The 23,965-nt window shown below is 40.5% G+C and overlaps 1 protein-coding gene across 1 annotated transcript in view; it reads right to left on the reverse strand.

Annotated features, from left to right (window-relative positions):
- The window catches only part of LOC149464929 (granulocyte-macrophage colony-stimulating factor receptor subunit alpha-like), a 35,673-nt gene extending 14,997 nt beyond the window's left edge, over positions 1-20,676 (reverse strand). Inside the window, exons 1-3 of the mRNA XM_089673887.1 lie at positions 20,549-20,676; positions 15,127-15,275; positions 6,309-6,429 (exon numbers count right to left, since the gene is read on the reverse strand). Coding sequence (XP_089530013.1) covers positions 6,309-6,429; positions 15,127-15,275; positions 20,549-20,633 — 355 coding nt within the window. The 5' untranslated portion in view covers positions 20,634-20,676. The remainder of the gene's footprint in view (positions 1-6,308; positions 6,430-15,126; positions 15,276-20,548) is intronic.
- Positions 20,677-23,965: the final 3,289 nt, after the last annotated feature.

Below are 23,965 nucleotides of genomic sequence, written 5' to 3' on the forward strand. Positions count from 1 at the left end.
GGAGCCTCTAGCTCCTTATATTGGCCTGGTGGACCTTGGGAAAGTAGCAGCTTAAATAGAGGACACTGTCTGGCGTGGAACAACAATGCTCAGAGGAGATTTGAAGACACAGTAACATGGAAAAAACGCATATCAATATGGAACATGATCTCAAAGCATAAAGCTATAAAAAATAAATAAAAGATATAACGATAATAAAAAGAAAGCACTGAACCATGAAACAGAAAATTATGAAGGATATATATGTATAACGGTGTACACATACTGTTATTAGTAATGATAATAAAAATGGTAATAAACGTAAAATTTCACATATGGTAGTGCAGATAACATGGAAAAAAGGTGTAACAAAAAGAAACAGGAAAATGAAAGCGAGGCACTGAAAAGAGAGGGGGAGGGAATGAAAAGTCATTTTCTGGCAATTTAACCATATAATTGTTTAAACTGTAAATGTCATATACTACAACAAGATTTTGAAAAAAATGTATACCAGGCCCTTTTAAGTGGGTACCCCAGGCAAAGAAACAAAAAAGTGTGAGGCCCCCAAGAAATCCATACAATGTGGTACAACGTACCCCTTACTCATTTACATATGGAGAAGCCCGTATCTGGGTTAATAAGAGGGCTACCCGATTCTGTTAAGCCTTCACTTGCAGGACCCTACAACCACCTGGTCAGAGGTTTGGGGAAATGGCCCTCATCCTCAACAAAAAGGGGTTAGGGTGCTTTGCCAGGGAGGTGTCCATGTTACGGGCATGTGGCCTGGTATGGCTTAGAACTGGGGGTGCATGCTTGTCCTCCTCCTATCCTGGCCTGCCTGGCTGCATGATTGAATAAAGTTCTGTTATGGATTTTGGAGGAGGGGGAAACTCATGCTTTTTATAACTTGATTTTTATGTGGGTCCCCCCTTAAAATCCACACCAGATCTAAAGGTATGATTTGGGGAGGGAACCCCATGCCTTTTTTTAAACAATCCCCATCCCTTTGCTTACATGGGCAGTGATCCTGGACAAAAAGAATTGTATTTATTTTATAAAAATGTGAGTTTAATGTCACTTTGGGTATATATTATAAATATCTATTATTTATCCATTAATACAAGTTGGAAATACATGGCTTTATAATATTAGGCTACCGTATATTTGCACTATAAATCAGCAAATCAGGATGTGCATCTGGAGGTACAAAAAGCAATGATTTGCATGGCTCTGCCCACTACCCTGAAATGATGAATAATCCTCTTATTTTTGGCATATTTGATGGTATGCAGATACCCTCTGTTCTAAAAATACTTAACTGTGCAACTCAAGTTTGTGTAATAGTTTACGAGCCTATTAATCACTTTTATATTACTGTGGCATGCTGCGATTGTTTGGCAAATGTCTGTGTAAATTGCGAGCCAGTCTGTATCCACCAAATATTAACCTCTCAAAACCAAGGGAATGGACGATTGTTCCCTGACCTGCTCTGAGATTAATGATTTCAATCTCCAATAATTAACTGCCGTAATGAAAAAGCAATAATGTAAAAACAATGAACTGCTTGCATGCTATGAGATATTTAACCTCTTCCCGCCAACGTGACATATATATGCGGCCTCACAGAGGGTGAGCTTTCTCAGAGTTCTCATTTATGTGACCCAAAATAAACAACTCTCTGTGCTGAGAGTGCGCATCCTGCATGCTCCCAGCACAGATACTGGTGGGGACCAGAAAGCTCCAGAAGCATACTAGAGATCAGGAGCTTTCCATTCATGTGACCACTATGACAGCCAATCACAGCGTTCACATGACCCAAATGCCCACCTCTGCCTCCCAGAATTTAAAAGCTCTTACAGGGCCGGGAGGTGGCAGTGGTAAGGGGTTAACACAGAAAACACTACATACAACCAATGTGCTGTGCTTCTCTACTGTAAAAAACTAATAGTGCATATATTTATATTTCCTAGGGGGCCATAGCATGAAAAGGAGGAGTGGAGAGACTCAGAGCACTGCCCATGCAAGTCTGGGCAGTTGGCACCAGGATGGGGAAGAGCACAGACATTTTGGCCAATGCGCTCCCTCAACTAGGGTCTCTGTGAGGAGCTCGGTCTGGGTAGCTGCATCACTAGTAGATAGAGACCATCACCACATCTATCGCCCATATACTCCAGTTCATATTGGAACAAGCAGGCAGGCTCACCAGTCATTAGCTGCATCACCAGCATTCCTGTTCAAGATCTGAAGTCCTCAATTCATAAGGTTCCCCTCTGCAATTGGCATCCAAGGCTCAAATGCAGGACTGACAAGAGGGTTTTTAACCCAATGCATACACAGTATGGCAGGAATATTTTAATTGCCTATCATAGCCATACCCCCTTACTCCCACAGGTTAGTATCAAACACAGGTAACCAACCATAGAGTCTCATCATAAAATCTATTGAGTATTGTCCCAGTATTCCATAACTTACTTTACTTTGGACTCTTTCTCACCTACTGCTACTGTTTAGCTTCTTCTTCAAACCAAAACTACAAATCATGCCCGTGACACTGTACTTGGAACTGAATGTATGCTGTGACTTGAACCTTCATCAGTAGTGCACCACATTTAAAGGGCCTGAACAATAGCCAGCAGAAGTGACCATATAGCAACATATCTGCCTCAAATTTGCACATCTTTCACCATCTACAATTTATTTGGAGTTGTTTGGCCTAAATAAAGTCCTGCAGGAAGACATGGACCTAGCATGGTCACCCAAGGGCACTCGTGGGCAGTGTGGCTCCAAGGGTTTAGACTTACCCACTGTTCAAATTGCCCTTGTTGTACCTTCAATGATCCTGTTACGGTTTAAGCTGGTAAACTTAACTTTATCTTACTCAATGTCTTTTCTTATCCTCTGTTAGTCGTTTGCTAATAAATGGAAAGGCCTATAAGTTCTTCAAGTTTATATATACGGTTTTACTCTGCAGCTGTGTTTTCTCCAGATTCTTGAGACAGGGTTGGTGCAGGGGCGGACTGACAACTCATGGGGCCCCCGGGCAATAAGGGATCATGGGGCCCCTGTGTCCTTGCTCAAACTCAAAAAATCCTCTGAAAAAAAGGTACCAGGGGCATCTCATGGGGCCCCCTACTGATCCCGGGCCCTCGAGCAGTGCCCGAGTTTCCAAATGGTTAGTCCGCCCCTGGGTTGGTGTCAAATCTTGTGAATTTATTTTGTAGTGTCAGAGTGGCAGAGGTCTCAACACAGTCATGACTAGTATCAGAGGGCACATTGAACTAGCGGCTCCTGCACTACACAATATATGCAGCTTTTAACATATGTGCATAAAATCTAAAAATGTGAAAAATACCTTAAATCTCCTACTGCGGTAAATAAATCATATTGTGCATGTGACCTAAATTTACTTGAAGCCTAAGTGCTTGCAGTGTAAAAATTACTAAACAACAACTTTCTCGTTTTGGCCAAACGAGCTGCAAACTTTTGCTACCCTTTTGTACACACAATAATCTTTCAGGTCACAACTTTGCCTCTGGATTTTACCCCAACACAATATCTATTGCACCACACAACCCTTCTTAGAAAGGAATACTTCAGATCCCTTGCCATGCACATGGTGAATGCAGCCAGAATGTGTATACAAACCCACAGGCGCTCACAGACCATCCCACTGATCATTGAATGGTTCTTGAAAATTAACAAAACTGAGGAAATGGAGGAGCTTATTCATATTTCATATGAATGTATGCACAAATTTAATGTCACTTGATTAACTGGATCCACTGATAGCTATATGAGAGCTGGCTAAGTGGCCTTACAGGGTTTTATTTTTGCTTTTTTTAAGCAAGAGCCCCTTGTTTTTTAAGTTGCTACTCTCAGACATGATAAGTAGTAAATTGCCTAACGCCTCTTGATTTCTTTGCTGAAAGCTCAAAGGATCTTCCTGGCAGGAGAGGAGGGCAGAGCTATTTTTTTTATTTATTTAGCTATTTGTTTTTTTTTTTTGCCTCCGGCTCCTCCTTCCCCTCCCTGCTCTCCCCTTCCCTTTTCTTTTTAACATCTCTCACCTTTTTTCCATGTCCCAGTACAGGTGCACTCCCAAAAATACAAAACAAAAAGAAAACAGTCTATAGATGCTGCCTCATGAGTCCCCAATGTTGAGGGTATCTGAGTCTTAGCTCCATCTCTCCGAAAGACTCGTATGTCCTGGGGCTTTATCAAGCTTGCTTACTCATTTTTGCATTGACACAGACATAACCGTTAACAACTGATTGATATCTTCTACTTTTCTTGTTTAATAGGCCAAGTTTGATCCTGCTGTATATAAAAACGCATGTTTTTCTTTATGCTGTTGTGGTCACACTTATGTAATTTTGGCTTATATTTGTTATCGCTACTATTTGTTACCAATAAAACCATTTATGGAAAAAAAATACTAAACAATAAAATAATTTCCCTGTGTCAATAACAGTTGCTCAATTTCAATAGTAAATAATAAAAAAACCACAAAAGAGCAGAAGGAACTGACCAAAAATTAATCAGGAAGAAAAAAATATTCTGTGTTATTTTATTTTTTATTCTTTCAAGCATATAGCCTGGTATGGTTGTGGGGGAGGGAGGGGACACACTTGCTGCATGTCTCCTTCCCTAACTTTCTGGCCACCCAGGCTGCATGCCTGGAAAAGGATCTGGAAGGGGGACTCCATGCAAAACAAAAATTGAATGAAATTCATTCAAAATCCATACCAGACTCCTATCCTTGATGAGGAGACCCCTTGTAGAAAGTAAATGGAATGTGGTCTCCCTAATAATACATACCAGACCCATATTTGGGATCCCTGTTAAAGTGGAGTTCCACTCACGCTGTCTAAAAATAAAAGTCAGCAGCTACAAAAACTGTAGCTGCTGACGTTTAAAAAACACACACTCACCTGTTCCTCGGTTCTGCGGTGTGCCCCCCTCAGCCCATTTTACTGGCCGTCTTCTCTCCCTGGGTGCTGGCATCTTCAGTGTGGGCACCCAGCTGTGACAGCTTGTGACTTCACAGCCGGGTACCCACTGCGCATGCGCGAGTAGCGCTGCGTTTCCTGAATGGTCCTGTAGTTCCTCTTGGACCTGTCACGTGTCCCAAAAGACTACGGGGAGTGAGGAAGGGAGAACACCTTCCACTTCCAATCTCCTAGGCGATTGGAGCGGAAGTGGGAGCGGGTACTTGTCAAATTCGGGTACCCGCTCCCCCCCCAGCCCCCCAAAGGTGCCAATCCTTAATGGGGATCAAGGGATCAGTCTTTAAAGCGGAACTTCCCCTTTTGGCTGGAGCTTTGCTTTAACTTTATTTACTATGTGAAACAAGCAAGCAGGCGGGTAGGGAAGTCATCCTCTAGTGGCAATATTGATACTAAATAAATTAATTCCAGCTGCAGAGGCAGCTAGAGTTTAGCATAGGCAAACAGGCGAAATCTGGCTATTTAGTTTGCAAACCCCAAAAATCTAGAGTTTCAGTTGAACCCTTTGTAGACCCAAACCCAAAGCAGATCCCTACTCCTGAGCTTCCAGCCTCAGCTGCCTACATCACATGGTCTCTGGCTACCAGTCAATAGTTAGTTCAGAGTCTAATATGTTAAGTTAAAAGAAATCCCTGTGTGGCTGATTTGCAGTAAAATAGGAAGATAAGAAAGGCACAACAATGAGTAGCAGTACTAAGTATAAAATGAAGTCTGAATATATATGGAGTAGATGTGGCCATCACCATATACTGTACATGTCTAATTAGCAATTACTCAGAAAAATCATTTTTTTTTTTACACATTAATAGTGATGGTCTGGAAGTTTGAGTCAATGAACACGCGAATGGTAAGGGCGTTCTGCCTAAAGGACCTGGTATTGCTTTTCGAGGGAACCCCATGTACTTAAAAAAAAAAAAATACTGTGGGGTCCCTCCTAACCTTTCTACCAGACCTAAAGGGTCTAGTGTGGAGTAGGGGTGTGTCCCCATGCTGTTTTTTTTTTATAAAAATGTGAATTTAAAAAACAAATGTCAGTCCTTCTATACATTGTATATTGTGCAACTTTGCATGATATTAAAATGATTCTCTCTCTCTCTCTCTCTCTCTCAATGAAAAATGACTGCCCCTTTAAAAATGGTACTTTTTGAAAAAAAAAGTTCACTGATTCATGTCCCATAGACTTGCATTAAGTTTGAAGTTCAAGATCGAACAATTCATTAGGTTCGAATGTTCGACCACGAACCGAACACGGAGGTGTTTGGTCCATCACTACACATTAAAGTCATGTATTATATACACCTCTATTACTGATACAAGCTTTACCTTCAGGTAATGAAAACTCTTCTTTCCACTCACTGTCAGAGGAAATATTTATTCTCAATCCTTTGTGAATTTCAAAATCCAGGTGATCTGTAACAAAATGTTCATGGAAACATTTGGAAATCTGTAAAATATGCAACAGTTGTTATATTATTAATTGTAAAATTTCTGACCTTTGTTTAATGTCTTAAAGATAGGAGTACAATTCTACTAACTTGATATGCTGCAATTTGGAAAGGTTGAAGTTACTCAACAGCTACAAAAACGCCCCACAGAAACCAGTCTTTTATAATACATTACTAATACTTATAGCCTTAATGCCTCATTTCCAGTCTACTGCTCTTTCGTAGAACTATATCTGCCAAATCTTAAAATCTGACACTTCCAGGTGTGTTAAATGCCTGCAACCTCCATTGCTTGCTATCATTCTATCGGTTGGCTTCTACATCAAACGTATATAGAATTGTAGTGTCTAGCAAAGTCACAACATGCCACAAGGCAGGGGAGTTTTATGAAATTAGTTGGCCTGTGTGCATGATCATGAGTCAGGCCCCATTGCTTTTTAAAAAGAAAAAAAAGTGGCGTTCTTAGTGTGCCACAGTAAAGAGTGGGCTTGGTTGTCATTGTGCCAAGGGTGTTGCCATGATTGTAAAAGACCAGAAGCACCTTTGGGCCCACTAAGTATGGGGAACAGTTGGTGTGGCCAAATTGTTTTAATGGAGGGAGGGACTTAAAGGGCACAGTTAAATTTAAAAAAAAGTCGTAGTTCCATTGCTTACCAGTAGCTGTCTTTCAGCCTTCAGCAGGGTTTTTAGCCCCATCTTAGTAGTCACACAGTGCCTCTGTTTTTTACCTGAGTACCTGTATATACTACATCTGTTAGTCTGGGCTAATTCTGACATTTTTCTCATACATGTGAAATCTGCATTTTTTTTGCTAGAAAATTACTCAAACCCTCAAACATTATATATTTTTAAGTAGAGGCCTTGGAGAATAAAAAGGTCGTTGTTTATTAAATGCAAATTTTCAGAAAAAAAATACACTTAAATTAATTTAATGCATACAAACACAATGCAATGCTCAATTTTGGGTAAATTATGAAAGATAATGTTACGCTGAGTAAATAGATACCTAACATATCACACAAAATGCACACTCCAGTGGAATGGCAACAAACTGCCTATTTGGATTTGCGCGTGAGCACAGGGGGATGGGGGAACGTTACATTTTTTTTAAAAGCAGAGCAGAGACCCTGGATAATAGAATGGTGAAGCTGTAATTTTTTATGTTGCACAATATTTGCACAGTTATGAATCAAATGCATATTTCCAGAAAAATATACTAAAATGAATTTCAGTACAAACAAACACAATATTATATCCAATTTTTTGGTAATAAACATATGGGGTCACATTGAGTACATAAATATCAAACATTTCAAATCTAAATTCTGCAAGCCTGTGGAATTGCCAAAAACTATGGCAACCAAAATTCTCAATAGGCCACAATTTAGAAGCTTTTACAGGTCATCAGTTTAGAGTTAACCATGAACTATGGTCCTAGAAATACTGCTCTCACTCCAATGTCCATGACGATACCTCACATGTGTCGTGAAATTGATGTTATATACATGTGCTTGCCCTACACTAGACATGATAGAACGCTATGGAAAAGTGCAGTTAACCCGCACCAAACCCACTGGTAAACTGCTTTGCTCCCGTGGTATGGTCAAACTCGAAAGCATCGGTGTGAAAGCAACCTTAAGCTTTTTCCCTCTGTTTTCACCTGGTGATCTGGCCAGTAACACACCTCCTATATTACAGTGCACCTGCTCTGGATAAATGAGAACAGGGGTGCTTTTTTATGGGGTGTGCAGGGGTAAGGGGGAGCTTTTAATTTTTTTTTTTTAATTATTTTTATTTATTTCATACAAATATTTTTTATATGTATTTATTTATGTACTTTCTTGCCATCCCATAGGGGACTTGTTTGTTTGTGATAGCATGGACAGGTGACAAGTCCTCTTTATACAGACATTGGAGGTCTAATAGACCCCTAATATTACCCCTGTCCCCTATTGGAGCTATTCCAGCAAAAATTGAGCTGGAGTAGCTTCATCCTCGGCTACAGCTGTGACCCCAGAAGTGAAATGATACACGGCCCTAGAGTCACCCGATCACTTATCAGAAAGCTTTTTGCCAGCTCTTAAAATTGGTATCAAACTCACAAATGCAGCAGCAGCTATGAGTTGATTTAACCACTTGTCTACTATGATGTTTAAAAATGTACATTGGTAGACAAGTAGTTAAGGAAAAAAAGGCCATATGACTTAACCACTTGATCACCGGGCAAATTTTGACACTTCTCACATACAGTAAATGTAAAAATCAGCTTTTTTTGTTAAAAAATGACTTAGAGAACCAATGCAGTATATATTTTTGAAAGCAGAGACCCTGGAGAATAAAATAGTTGTTGTTGTAATTTATTATGTAACACAATATTTGCAAAGCCATTTTTAAAATGCAAAAATTCAGCAGTTTTATTTTTAGTGCACACAAACACAATATATTACCCAATGTTTTCATAAAATATTAAAGGTGACATTATGCCAAATAAATAGATACCTAACATGTAATGCTTTAAAATTGCATACGCCCGTGGAACAGCAAAAAACTAGAGTACCTAAAAATCTCCGTAGGTGATGCTTTAAAAGCCTTTACAGGTTACCAGTTTAGAGTTAAACAGAAGGTCTGGTGCTAGATTTATTACTCTCACTTGACATTTGCAGCAATACCTCATGTTTGCAATTACCGTTTACATATGTGTGTGGGACCTATGTACTGTATGTATTCACATTTGCGCATGAGCAGAGCAGTTGGGGGCACTTCTTTTTTTTAATTTTGTTATTTGACAGAAGAGGACATGTAATAATGACTTAATATGGGTTTGCTTAAAATATAAATTTTTAAAAAGGCCAGTACAGGCAAGCAACCTGCATGCCCTGCCTTATCAACTGATCACCACTGACAGACCATTTTGAAGTGATATTTTAAAGTGTAAACTAATAATATGTCATACTTACCTGCTCTATGAAATGGTTCTGCACAGAGCAACCCCGATCCTCCTCCTCTGGAGGCCCTGCTGGGATTTTTGGCTCCTCCTTTTCTCTTTGACGAGTGCCCCCACAAGAAGCCACTTCCTATGGGGGCACTCATGCAGGCTCGTTTCTGAGTTGTGCTGCCTGCATCTATAGACAGCGTGGCTCAGCCTTGCCCTCATTCCCTCATCACAGAATTTGATTGACAGCGGTAGTTGCCAATGGCTCCTGCTATTATCAATCTGCCCTGTACACAGGGAGAGAGAGGAGGGAGCTGCTGCTCTCAAGCACAGGTAGATAAAAGGATGTGGGGGCTGGGGGGGATCCTGCAGCACAGATGGGTTTTAACTTTAATGCAGAGGATGCATTAAGGTAAAAATCCTTTAAGTGGAACTTTAGTGAGAGTATTAAGTCCTGCTAGATCACTTCAGTCTGACCCCTTTGCAGGTATAGCTATTTAAACATTAACAAATAAGTGTCTATACTGTTTAAAATCCAGTAATACACTGTTGGATCCTGCTCTGCACATGCTCAGTTGCCCTCTATTTTTCAGCACAGTGCCACAAATGTAGAGGGCAATCTGCTGACAGCCTAAAGATTTACTAGTGCTCAGCAAAATGGCAGGCCTCCAGCAAGAAGAAACAGGAGAAATGCTGGAGGTAATTTATAGCACACAGTAATTTTGATAGCATAATTGTTAAAGCTGAATGTATGTTCCTTGATAAAGAACATAATTTTTTATCAAATTGTTATGGGTAAAGTTCCACATTATGCCTTTAGAACCACTTAAAAGAAAGTCAGAAAGATCCTTAACACGTTTCTAAACTAGATTTGGATTACAAAGCACGCTTTTCTTCCTTTCTTCAGTAAAGGCATCAGCATTATCTCATAGGCAGGGCCACATTTTCCATGAGGCCCAGTAGATGACAGAGGCAAAAGAAGCAGGGTTTCCTTGTATAGTTATAAGCAACACAATTAATCATAATCAGCATGAGTACAGTCATACCAAATACATTAATTTATACATTGTCACAATTATAAACCAGGTTAGAAAAACAAGAGCAAGTGATTTAGATGGAAATCTAGCTCTGTCCATAGCTATAATCTCTGGCTCACAATGAAATCAAGGTTGACTTCCTCTGGGGCTGCTTGGAAAGTTTTTTATAGGAAGAGAGCACAGTGATGAAAAGATTTGATGACAAGCATTTTCCTTGACAAAAGCATGAAGCACAGAAAAAGTAATTTGCAGTTTGCCATTTCAGTGCATTCTTAACCACTGTCCAGTACACTTTTTGAAAGAGTATTCACAGTGTTAGACAATGTTTTCAACATCAAATATATATATATAGTGATACCCCTGAAGGGGCCACTCGACACTGCTTGTCCTCAGTGGTTGCCCTGACCTTGCAAGCCCCCTGATACCCAGGATTTACATCTCAGGAGCCTATAGCCAGAGAATTCTGAAGCTCCCTTCCCCCCCCCCAAAAAAAGATAGTAAGACCAACCTTTTTTTCTTGATAAAATATTTTTATATAAATATGTGTAAAGAGTATTCCAGGCGCCGGCATCTTCAGTGTGGGTTCCCGGATGTGACAGCTTGCAGCTTCACAGCCGGGTGCCCACTGAGCATGGGCAAGTAGAGATGCACTTCCTGAATGGCCCCGTTATCTCCTGGGACCTGTCACGTGTCCCACAAGACTTCGGGGAAGGAGGGCAACTTCCGCTTCCGATGGCCTAGGTGATCGCAGCGGAAGTGGGAGCGGGTACCTGTCAAATTCGGGTACCCGTTCCCCTCCGCTCCCCAAAGGTGCCAATCCTTAATGGGGTGTGGGGGACCAATCTCTAAAGCAAAACTCCCCCTTTTGGTTGGAACTCCGCTTTAAAGAGTCTCTAAATGTTAGAAACAATGGCTTTGAAATGACAGAGCTCAATTCGTTAGGGACTTGTGGGCGTATGCCATCTGGTCCAAGTGCTTTATTCACCTTTATTCTGTCTAAATATTTCTGGACTATATCAATTTTGAGCCATTATGGATCATTTGGGGCTGTCTCAATATCATCCCCATTGTGGACAAGAGCTCCCCCATGCTCCTTTGCTTACACAGAGCTGAAGAAGGTATTTAATAAATTTGCCTTCTCTTTGTCCCTAGTACTAGGGTCCCCTTTCCCTGTGGGGTGCTAGTGAGAAAGGGGCAATGCACTGGGGCAAGGCACACACACTTTGCTGTGTACCTCTTTTACTGACTGTACCTTTTTTGAGAATCCTCTGCAGATTTGATGAGTGGAGGATCCCTCACTCAGTGTACACCTCTGCCTGTGTGTTCACTCCACACTGACAGCTACCTCTGACCGCTGCGCTGGTGATGTGATGTCTTCCATATGCCACCTTCCAACCTGCCACTCATTCCCTCTCAGCCTGAGTCCACCCTTGCCTCAGCACTTCACTGAAAGAGGCAGGCACTGAAGAAGTGGCTGTGAGTGAGATCACTCTGTGAACGGAAAGTGAACCAGAACTAAAATTTTATCAGGGAATGCAGCACTGGCAGCTTGTGTGAATATGCCTGTGAGCCGATTTAGGAAAAAAAGTCCTTTCATACTACAGGTCTTGAGGTCCTGGGCTCTTATATACTGAGTAGGCCATTCAGATCACCTGGGAGCTGCCGCAATTGGGAACTCTCTCTTTCTGTCCAGATGGGTGCCCCTCTATCAAGGGCATCTGTAGGCACAGGCCTACAGTGCCTAATGGGAAATCTGACACCTCTGACATGCTGGGTTCAGACATATTTCAACAGTATAGAATAATAATGCAAGAGACACAATGCTTTAGTAACACCTCTATATTATATTTGTTCAAAAGAGTAGGCTACAGGAATAATGGGTTTAGAATATAATAATACAACCCCAGTTACTGCATTTAAGCAGAACACTGGTAAAATTGGAATATTCGATTAGCAATGTTTGTCAGTTTACACAGTCATGAGTAGCAAGCTTCAACAATGTAATTACAACACCAGCAGTTGGCTTATCAGCTCCCCCCGAAACAGGGCACCTAGAGAATTATGTAAATGTATACTCTGGCATAAATAGATATAAATATTCTACATTGAACAACAATGGCCTTATAAGAGAAAAGGTCCCTTTAACTAGATCAGATTAACTTGCAACTTGAGTCCTGCTATGTTTAAGGTTCCTGATATGGTGGTATCCACTGTCTTCTGCTAGCATAAGCATTAGCCCTGGTACTGCTCAAAACAAAGGTCACCTGGTAACTGAGGTGTAAAGGTTTCTGCAAGCAGTGTCTCTAGAGTGATGACAGAAAGAGGTTGGGCATCCACCCGCTCACCAATCCTATAGATTGCACAGTCTCCTAGGAATGACAGTTCTTGCCCAGGCTCAAGGCTGTTTGCAGGGATGTGCAGAGTTGCTGCCTGGTGGTCTGTCAGTGTGGCGAGCAGAGATGTCTATGTGAAGACTGGACAGTGACAGTCCTGATGCAGAGAAACTGATCCTGGTGTGGCGATCGGCATCACCGCTGTGCTGAACTAATGTGCAGAGTCCCGCAATCTGTCTCTGGAGGTGACTGGCTGTCCTTCTGTGTTCAGCTTTGAATCCCACATCAAGAAAGAGAGCCAGTCCTTTGCTGTAGAATATATCTGCTTTACCAGCATCCTTCTCATTCCCCATTTCTCTGGTAGTTGTAGTTCAATCAGCTCTCAGGAATACAGTATGTACTGGCTATAGGATTACACGTCCCAAGATCCTCTGCTGTCAGAAAAACTGAATCTACCCTGCAAACAGAAAGTGATGTAGCAGTCCCTATACTGGGCACTAGGGGGGGAAAGAATTAACCATTGCCTGATCTGTAACTGTCCCTGATTGGCATAATGATATAGCCAGAACCTGGCGACATCTAAATCTCTCCATTATACCACTTAATATACATTATGAATATTAATATATTAGGCAACTTTCCATCATATGGAATTATATACTGTATCCTGGCTAGAGCTTGAACTTCTGTCCATAGAGACAAAGATCCACATAAACACAGTACAATATACAGTACAGTACATATGTGAACAGTTTTCTGAGGCTCTTTACATTTTACAAATGAAAGCTTCAACTTTGATTCACATAGCTACTGCCAGCTGGGTACTGATCAGGCTGCTATATCTGAAAATAAAGGTGAAAATACTTGATATGCATTTTAGTTTGGTGCATGCAGATTTACTTTTCTAACCCAGTCACATTGTTATTTTTTTCAGCAGGTTATTTCTGATATGTGTATTCTGTGGTGTACCTTATAGAAACAAGAGGCATGAAAGCAAAATACTTTTGTTCAATGCACACAGCAAACTAAAAATGTAAACATTAAACATCAGCGTACAATCGGCTAGATAGATTCATAGATGACAGTTGTGCTTGTGAGCAGGGGCGGACTGACCATTCGGGAACTCGGGCAGTGCCCGAGGGCCCCGTGTCAGTAGGGGGCCCCATGAGATGCCACTGGTACCTTTCATAGGCTTTTTTGGGTGTGGTTTGAGTGTGGGTGAGTATACAGGGGCCCCATGATCCCCTATTGCCCGGGGGCCCCATGAGTTGTCAGTCCGCCCCTGCTTGTGAGAAGCATCTTTGCACATGTGGGCTCATCATAACCTCATTATTTACTCCTGCTCTATTTTGTTTAGTAAATCAGTCTCACTTCATCATTGGAAAAACTAAGAAAAAAGGTAGAAAAGGGAAAAAAAAGAAGAAAGTATCAAGAACAGGGAAAGAAGTAGAAAATAGTGTAGCACCCCTCTAGTTAGCCAGAGGGAGCTAACTAGGCTTTCTAGTTAGAGGCTGAAAAGTAACCTGGTATGGGGGTATTGGACAGCCTGGGACAAGGAGGCATGGGGTCAGGACAGCCCTCAACTATGAGAGAGCCTGATCAGGAAGTGGTCGGTGTTGGGTGGAAGATGGAATGAGAAGGCTGGAGTGTAGAGTCTGGGAGGGGGCCCAGGAGAGAGGCCTACCTGCAGGCAGGAGCTGGAGAGGAGAATCTCTTTGCCTCACCATTCCCTAAAAGAGGATTACCCATGAAGCAGGGAAGGAGCCAGCCCGTTGTAAGGCCTGAAGGCAGCCATCAACCCACCAAGCTCACAGGAAAGGACTTAGTGAGTAATCCTACACCCCCTCGGCCAGACCAGGGGAGAGGGCAGTCAGGTGGTAAACCCAACTAGCTCCTCATCTGAGACTACTTTTCTAAAGTGGCAGTTTCTGGGTCCCCTTGATCAGGGATTCCCTCAGGCAGTTAGGTGAAGAGGAGGATTCATCTGGGGTCTGAGGTGATACACCAAAAGGGCTGGAGAGCTCTTCTAAGGAGAAACTTTCATTATTTTTGTCCACATTTGTAGATAGTTGCTAAGGAGTTTGTCCTCAAATTTCTACAGTTCCTTGGACATCCCATACACCCCTCAACCCCACCCAAGTGCAATACCCCTTAATAAAACTAAGAAGAAGAGCTCAAGGACTGTTTACTGTCACCAGTGTGCAAGAGTGGAAGAAAATGCATGTTTCCTGGTTGTGCAGGACTATGGGGGGACCCAAAAAACTCAGCAACTCCTAAGGGGGTAGTGCTACAATAGTAATCAATAGCATTAAAAAATAATTCCAACCCTTTTTTAAGAATAATGATGTGCTTTTTTTAAAAAAAAAATAAAACCTTTAAAATACTCATGCTTACATTAATTTCTTCCTTGATTCCTTTTGGAAACTCAATATGATAAGGATGACCTTCCAAAGATGTTGTTCTATTGCAGTCCCATGTCATGTTGATGATCCCCGGATATAAATGTATTTTCAAACTTGTAGATAATGGGGAAAAAATGCCTGCTAAAAGAAAAAAAGTTATATTTTAAAATTTGTACATTTTTACTAAAAGGTACCATGCAGAAGTTCATAATATGTACTCTAGAATTGGGATTGTGGTGCCACATTAAATACTTTTGTTTAGATATACAGTGTGTGTGTGTGAATCCTAGATACTGTAGGTGTTAGGTTAGGTATATTTAGTTCTCTCCTGTAATCTGTTTCCCCCATCTTCTGGATGGTTCTGAAGGGTAGTAGGCTGGGAGAGTCAATTTTATGTATATTTATGTAATATTCGTGCATACTTATGTGGCCCCAACCAACGCCTGGAGGAGGGTGCCCAGAAGGTGGCTGGGGGGGAGCCTAGATAGCTTGAAGCCTGGCGCAGAAGGATTTTTGTCCAGGAGGAGGAGATCCAAACTGTGCCATTGTGCAAAAAAACAAATATGCAGCGCACTAACAAGCCAGGGGTATATACGGCAGAGAGTTATTCCATAGGCATCCGTCAAGGGCCATGTTCAAAGCTTTTTATTAAAGTCATAAAGATAAAATCAGTCACAAACTTGTATAGAGACAATAAAATTGTGGACAAGGTCCAATAGCTCCTTCAGCACACTGGTAAGATTCTGGTATAAATGTAAGGATAGAAGTCAATGAACACATACCAGCTGGGAAATGCACATGGATCATATCAATGAACCATCCATTGAAGATCACTCTGTATCGGCCTCTGTGTATTGTGAATCATCCAGAGAGACTCAAGGCAATGGACATGTCATGTGGGGTCCTGGAGCCCAGAGATGACATCACCAGTGGCGCCGTGGATGAGAGGAGATGGCGCCGCTCGGCCAGAAAACCAGCTGCTCAGCGACTTGGTGGCTCAGTGGCTATGACGAAGGATGGGGGAAGACCTAGGAACATATGTTCACCAATGGGATAACATGTTTCAAAGTATCCTGCATCTTTGTCAAATCCAACAAGGTGAACGTGCAACAGGGATTAAATAGGGAATGGAGAGACCCAGGGGGAGGGAAAGAGGGAGGGAGAGAGGCTAATTTGTTCACTGACTCCTCACTCTTACCACCTGAGGCTATTAAATATGTAGATTGATAAATTCATAAAAATAAAATAAAATATACAGCAATACATATGTCTCTCTCACTCTCTCTTCCTTTTGGAACATAGGGCACATACATATTCTCAGAACTATTAGCAATAAAAATACATAATAATCAATAAGTCTTAATAAGTCTGGTATATTTATAAATTCATTTATATTTAACATAAATAAAATACATTATCTATATACATTTTTCCAAATCATTTTATATAATTAAAATCATTTCTGTTTTCACTAAAATGTGATATTATTATACTATGATCACCAAATTAAACATCCACAAAATAAACCAGATAAATTAGCTATGAAAAATTATAATAAAAATATTATTTTAAATAAGGAAATTAATACATACGCCATTGTAAAAGGTTTGACAAATAATAATAAATAATAAGTAATAAATAATAATAAAAAGATAATACAAAATGATAAATATATTCATATTACCAATATTAAACAAAAATAATAGCTTTTGATGAATATTTTGTATATAACAATCATAACCCCTCATGGACTATAAATCTATACATACGTGCGTATAAGGGAAATAAAGAAAAAAAAAAACAACAGGGCAAAAAGAACATCCTATCATATCAGATCAAAGGATAACTCTCTGCCTTATATACCCCTGGCTTGTCAGTGCTCTACATATTTGTTTTTTTGCATTCTGTCCATTCCTCCAGTGGATTGCCAGCAGCACACACCGGTAGGAAATTATTGATACCATCAGCCCTAGTGACTAGCGCCTTTAGTCCTGTGTTGTATTTAAGATCAACTGTGCCATTTTACTGCTCATCAAGGTCCCAGCTATACTGGCAATCCTACTGAACATTGCTGGAGCTGACTGAGGGACTTCTTTTTGTGGATCTGGTCTGAAGAATTCACAGGAGAGGTATTGAAAGATATTGGAAGACATACAGACCAGTGTGGGAAATCCCAGTGGCTCTGTGCTGCTATTATCCCTCTTTCAATAGAGTTAGTTTGTACTTAAAAAGTGGACATTGTTCATGGTGTCCCAGTGTCGCTCAGCTTAACATTTGCTGCTGTAAGGACTGTGCTCTGAATCTTTAGGAAGAAGATAGTTGTCCTCAAGTTGCAACTTGCTACTTAACACTTAATAAAGCATCAAAAAGAATATCAATAGATCTATATTGATCATTGAACCAGAAGAGTGATTGAAACAGCTAGTACACCTACTGGAAAAGAACCTTTGAACCTAAACAGAGGACCCTTTAGGGGGTCACATATTTATAGCCACAAATGATATAAATCTACTTTGTATGCACCTTCCCAAACTTTTATTTACCATGTAAAAATTGTGTTAAGGTTTTAATTGTGCTACAAAATTGTGGGGAGAGCTGAGCTATAGGTTCCTCTTGGAACATTGAATCCCTCTAAAGTAATATACAGTATGTGCTTGGTAGGTCTGAGGCAGGCATAAACCTGTGTGTAGCACTACCCCTTAGAAGCTGCTGAGATTCTGGGTCCCCCTATGGTCCTACACAGCAAGGCAACACGCATTTTCACATCTACTGCATTCAGGAGTCAGTGACCAGTCCTTGAGCTTGTTTTGAAATTTTATTAGGGGTTTAGAATTTGGATGGGATAAGGGATGTCAAAGGGAACTAAGAAACCTAGGACAACTTCCTGAACTATGTAGTTTTTACACAAAGATTCTCTTTGTGGAGAGCTAGCCAGCGTCTCCTGTTGTACCACCCCAGACCCTAGATATTCCCTAGATATTCCTCTATCTAGCTGCCTGGAGGAATCCCTGAGTCCTGTCCCTGAGTCCTGTCACTTTAAGAGATAAGACAGTCCCAGGTGGCAGCTAATCTGGTTTCCCACTAGAGTGCTTCTTCCCCTATCTGGCCTAGGGGGTGCAGGTCTACTCACTCAGTCCTTTGTTGCTGATGGGTCAGTGGCTGCTACCAGGCCTTTTAGCTGGGCTGCTCCTTCCCTGCCTTACAGGGGGCCAGTGAAGTCTCGAGTTTTCCTCCTTTCGAGGTCCTCTGCCTGTAGGTGAGCCCCTTTCCTCATAGGCTCCTTCCTCTAGCCTCATATCCTTTCTATCTTCCACCCTAACTCTCCTGCTGCTGAGCCGCCTCAGTTACTCTTAAAGGATATCCTGGCCCCTTGCCAAGCCTCCTGCTGGGGATTGGCCAGGATCCTCTAAGAGTACAGACCAGCCATTCCTCAGATCCACCCACTGCTTCTAGATCTTTCTCCAAAGTTCTAGAGCAGTGTGATATTCCAGAGGGCTGGTCTGCAGGGCCTCTCAATGCTGACCACAATCTGACCCACCTGGCTATCACACCCAGGCTGCTACTCAGCCCTTCCTACTTGAACTATTGAATTGAACTAGAGCTGCCCCTAGCTGACTAAGAGGGTGCTACAAAAGTGTAATAATAGTAAACAGTATGTTGTATTGTAAACAATTACCTTTTATAGCAGTGAAAGCCTATCTAAATCTCACAGAATGTCTGCATGGCTATCTGTGAGGAACTGCAGCACCAGGCTCATTCTGTCTGTTTTACATATATTTTCCAAAGTTAAAAGAGGTGTATAGATGATGACTGATTAGGGGAACAGAACATCAGGTCTACAGTATCTATCATACTGTACTGTAGGTGGCCTTCATAGGTGGATACAAACCCAGTCACTTTGTACAAGGAGAAAAAGTAGCAATGATCAGTCATCATTACAGGAGACGCTGCAGAGAGGAAAAGTGCAGAGGTTGTTTCATCTTAGATTACTCTTGAGATCTTGAAATACACAAAGGACACAGAGATTTGAGTAAGGTTACACATGCCTCTAGTGTGTGGAAAATATTTGTTTAGCCTGGAGTTTGGCTTTGACCCCTTCACAAACCAGATACCATCTACAAGGCACTTGAGGAATAATACAAACAAAATCATGTTTGCTTTGTAGAAGTAGACCCCTCTCATCCACAAACCATTTCATCTGTTCTCTGCATACCCATTTGTACCCATGCCAAGTTTTCACTGCTATCTAGGACTTTGTTGGAGAGATTTCCTCTCATTTACTGCTACATTGAATTGGGCTGCAGCAGACAGTAAACTATGGAAAATCTGCAAGTCAGAGAATGATAAAAAAAGATGTCAGGGTTCTAGCCTTCACAAACTTTACTATCATTATTATTATTATATGGGATTTATATAGCGCCAACAGTTTGTGCAGCGCTTTACAATATAAGGGAGACAGTACAATTATAATACATTTCAGTACAGAAGGAATACGAGGGTTCTGCTCATGGAGCTTACAATCTAAAGGAAGGGGGAGATGATACAAAGGGTGATAGCTGTGGGGGATGATCTGTTGGAGGTGATTCAAGACTAAAAAAGATATGTTTATTTACGTGTGTTTAGTTTTGGACATCTTGTAAGGAAGACAGTTATTTTTTTGGGGGGGGGGGAGGGGAGGGGGAGGGGGAGGGAGGTAAATATATTTCTGTTAGCATTTTTAAAACATTTTTCAGGAAAAAAAGGAGGGGTAGGGAAAAAGGTAGGGTAACAAATGTTGAAACCTCCAAATGCTTAAAAACAAATCCAAATTTTTGAGTATTGAGCACTCCATCCAGTTTTGGAGCTCTTTCTAGTATTGAGCTCTCCATCCAATAGGCTCTCCCTATGTATTTGATTGTTCTTGATAATTGCACAAGAAGTTAAGTTTTTAATTTAATTGTCCTGAGGCCCTGTGGATGTATGTGGACACACGGTTCAGGAACCTGAGCTCTTTTCACAAGTTGCTCATTGTACCATTAGCATGCCACAGCCCATACTTTATTTTTTGAAAGACTTAGAAATGCTTGTTCAAGATTGATCTAAAAATGTACATTTATTGACTTTACATACCAAAAAAAAATGGTGCAGCAATTATATAGGTTATATTAATTTAAAAAAGTGGCATTTCCCTTTAGGTGTTTTGGTGGTTCTCAAGACAAAGATGAAAAGAAGATTAGGAGTTATTTTGCTCATGTACTGTAAGAATAATCTCAAGAGGGTTGATGGGCTGCATACATTTAATTGTCAGTGGACAGAAAAAATAACTCCAAGACTCATGTTCCACCTGCTGTTGAAACCTGATTTTCCCTAATTAGCGTCAATTTTACATATTTAAAAGAAACTGATTAATGATTATCACTGTGTTACCAACTTACTTGGAGTTGTCATTGAAGAGTTACATACTACTTCAAACGGAAACCACAAAGTGATGAAAAACACCAGACAAAATGATTGCAACATTTCCGTTTGGTGAGACGTTGTATTTTATTCTTATCTTGATTCTAAAAACAGAAAGAAAATACATGTAAAAGCAACACAGTACATCTTACTTATTTGTTAATAAACTGTGAATAATGTGTTGATATATTTTGGATTGGCAGCAGCTAGGACAGGTAAATTCACTTGTAAAGTATGGATATATAATGGAATAATTGGACACATAATATGTAAAGAACTTCCTTTAGATAATGGGATGGAGGTAGAAAAATTAAAGATAAGGTGGAATAAACGGGGATGTTCTGGTGCTAATAGAGAAGTATAATTCCATCCTAGAGTATACAAACACCTGGATAAATGACTTAGGCATGCTTCAAAAACAGTTAACAAAGGAGCATTTCCATGAAGCTGAACTTTTTAGAAGAAACCTTGGTCAATATGACTGGGAGGGGGTAATGGAAGCTTTCGATCCTACTGGGAAGATACTGTCTGCATTTTTCTTGAGAAAAAAAAGGAAAAGCAAAGAAATATATACTAGAAGATGCCAAAAGACGAATTATATGTTGCAGTTTGTTACTGTCACATGGCCCATAGCAAAAGATATTATGTCAAAAGGTCAGAAACCTGGTCAGGTTTCTATTGCTGTCTATAACCTTTGTAGAGATTTTCCACCTCCTTAAAAAACTGAATGCTAAGGTAACGTTGCCTACACATTGTTGATGTTTAAAGCTGGATCGCAGGAATTCAGCAACTCTGCAAAAAGCTCTGGAACCCACCTGGAACTCTGCTCCAGGTGGGTTAACCTCCTATTCATCCCCATATACATCCTCAGGTCAGGTGCCAGCCCAGCTTGTATGCTGCCCAATGTAAAGCAAGGTAGATCCGGATGGATTAATAAGTGCTGGTACTAGTGCGAAACACATTTACCTGTTATTCCTCTACTGTATATATACCACCTGCCATTTTGGTCTTTTATCTTTAATAAAGTGGATTGTAGGTGTACAGCTGTCCGGATCTTCTTTGTTTTACATATTTATATCTGACATTTTTTTGGCTCTGTGGAGGCTGCTCTGAGACACTAGGGGCAGAGAGAGAGTGGAGAGAAGTACACACATCAGCTATGCCCGTCCTTCCCATCTGCTGCCCATTCACAGAAGCCTTTCTATTTTGTAAATTGGTTCACACAATGCAAAAGTTTCAATGATTGGGCAGAAGGAGAGGAGGGCATAGTAGCTGCATCAACTCTACATTTGAAGAAGCTGAGACCAGAGTCAGGCAGCATAGGTGCTCCACTTCGGAAGCTATCTTGCTGAAGGTTAATAAAGCTGTCAGACATAAATATTAGAGATAAGCCCACAATGTGGCAGCCACATGGTTGGAGGTACCTCATTGTGCCCGACACTCTTTGCAAAGTTGTTGAATTTCTGGAATTCTATTTTTCTGGCCCTGAGTGAGACATTCATTAGGAAATGGTGTCAGTGCAGACCCAAAATTACTCTGTCCTTCAGTCTTTAAGAATGTATGAGGGCCAAAGTCATTCTTTGTCTGTATCTTCCCCTTTTTGTAGAGAATTACTCATTTAAGGCCCAGGAAGATGTAAACATTAAAGCCCAGTACACACATGTTGATATTCAGCTGGCTCAGCAGGAATTTGCTGACTTTTGGTACATGTGTATCACTGACTGACTGTTCAGCTTCTCCTGACCGGTCTTGCTGGAAAACCAGCATTAAATCATTGTATTCTGGAAGGAGGGCAGAATACAATAGCTCAGTGGGAGAGATTGCTGCATCACACAAAGGGTAAATTTACTAAAACTGGTGCACTCAGAATCTGGTGCAGCTGTGTGTAGTAGCCAATCAGCTTCTAACTTCTGCTTGTTCAATTAAACTTTGGCAATAAAACCTGAAAGTTGATTGGTTGCTATGCAAAGCTGCACCAGATTTTGCACTCTCCTGTTTTAGTAAATAAACCCCATTGTGTTATATTGATGCAGGGATCTGTCTTTTTTTTCTGTTTGTAAACCCACTGGCTGAACATAAAAAGAAAAAACTACACGTGTATACCCAGTTTAACAATGTGTAGGCAATAGCAGTGGCGCAGAATGAGCTCAGCTCATAGGAACTACTACATACTTTTTTAAGCAGGATCTTGCTATAATATTGTTATATAAAATGACTATGTATGATCTTAAAAATGCAGATTGTATGCAAAACAAGACAATGAAGGAAATGTGCTAATCCCAATTAGACTGCAAATCAAATAAAACAATTTAAATAAATTAGTGGTTATATATACATACACTGTATATCTATTAAACTACATTCGAAAAATCCCACTGAGTTCCCCTACTGCCTGCTTCATATTCATGATATTGAGATAAGTATTTACAATAGTGGACAGTTAGACTTTGTGCTAAACCATACATTTCCAAATGTAGCAGTAAAGTTTTCAGATTAAGTTCACACTTTGCGGGTCCTGTGTACAGCATTTGCACAGACACAGCAGTCCATTCATTTGATTGGGCTGCTGTATCTGTGGGAAAAGTAGGGAAAAAGTCCCTGACTTTTTCTTTAAAAAAAAAAAACTACATAGTGCTTTGCGCATCTGAAAATGCACCACATTTTCAGATGCATGGGGGGCAATTAATGACACCCCCATGGGTCTGCTAAAGAGCAGAGCATTTTGTCTGTGAGTTGGGGATCAAGTGTGATTTACGTGCCTTTCTGGACCTGCTACAGTGTTTACCTAGGTTAATATAGATTTGCAACACGTTCACTGAACATTCAGTGCATGTTTATTACATTTTACAGTAACAAAGAATGATACTGCTATACATTCAGCATTCACCAGTTTGAACATTTACCATCATCTTATACTTTGCACTATTCATTTTGTAAATGTTGTTGGTGAATGTCAGTGAATCCTGCAATGTTAATGTACTTTAACAGGTTTATATAATAAATACATTTATAATAATAACATAGAAAAGAGTGTAACCAAGTATAATTCCCTCTTGTGTATCATAAATAAAAGTTTGATGCTGTGATTATCTCAGAATACAAATCTGTAACATTTTAACAGCAACACATTCAGGCCAGAATATTGCTTATGGCAAAATATTTTGGTAAAATTCTTTTGTGATACATCTATGTTGCTCTCTAAGAACATTTTAAAAGTTTCTGTTACTGCAATTTTATATTTCCCACCTCATTTCTTGAAGATTCCACTGTTCTATGAGAGCCAAGTTCAGTCTAACGACTGACAAAACAATACATGAACATTGTAAAGAGTATGTTTTAACTGCCAAGAACCCGCCCAGTCAGTACAGTGATATACGTATTGTATATATCTCAGA

Source organism: Staurois parvus, unplaced genomic scaffold, assembly GCF_062004578.1.
Source record: "Staurois parvus isolate SC_StPar_1 unplaced genomic scaffold, SC_StPar_1.0 ptg000145l, whole genome shotgun sequence".
In the NCBI taxonomy this organism is placed as follows: Eukaryota; Metazoa; Chordata; class Amphibia; order Anura; family Ranidae; genus Staurois; species Staurois parvus.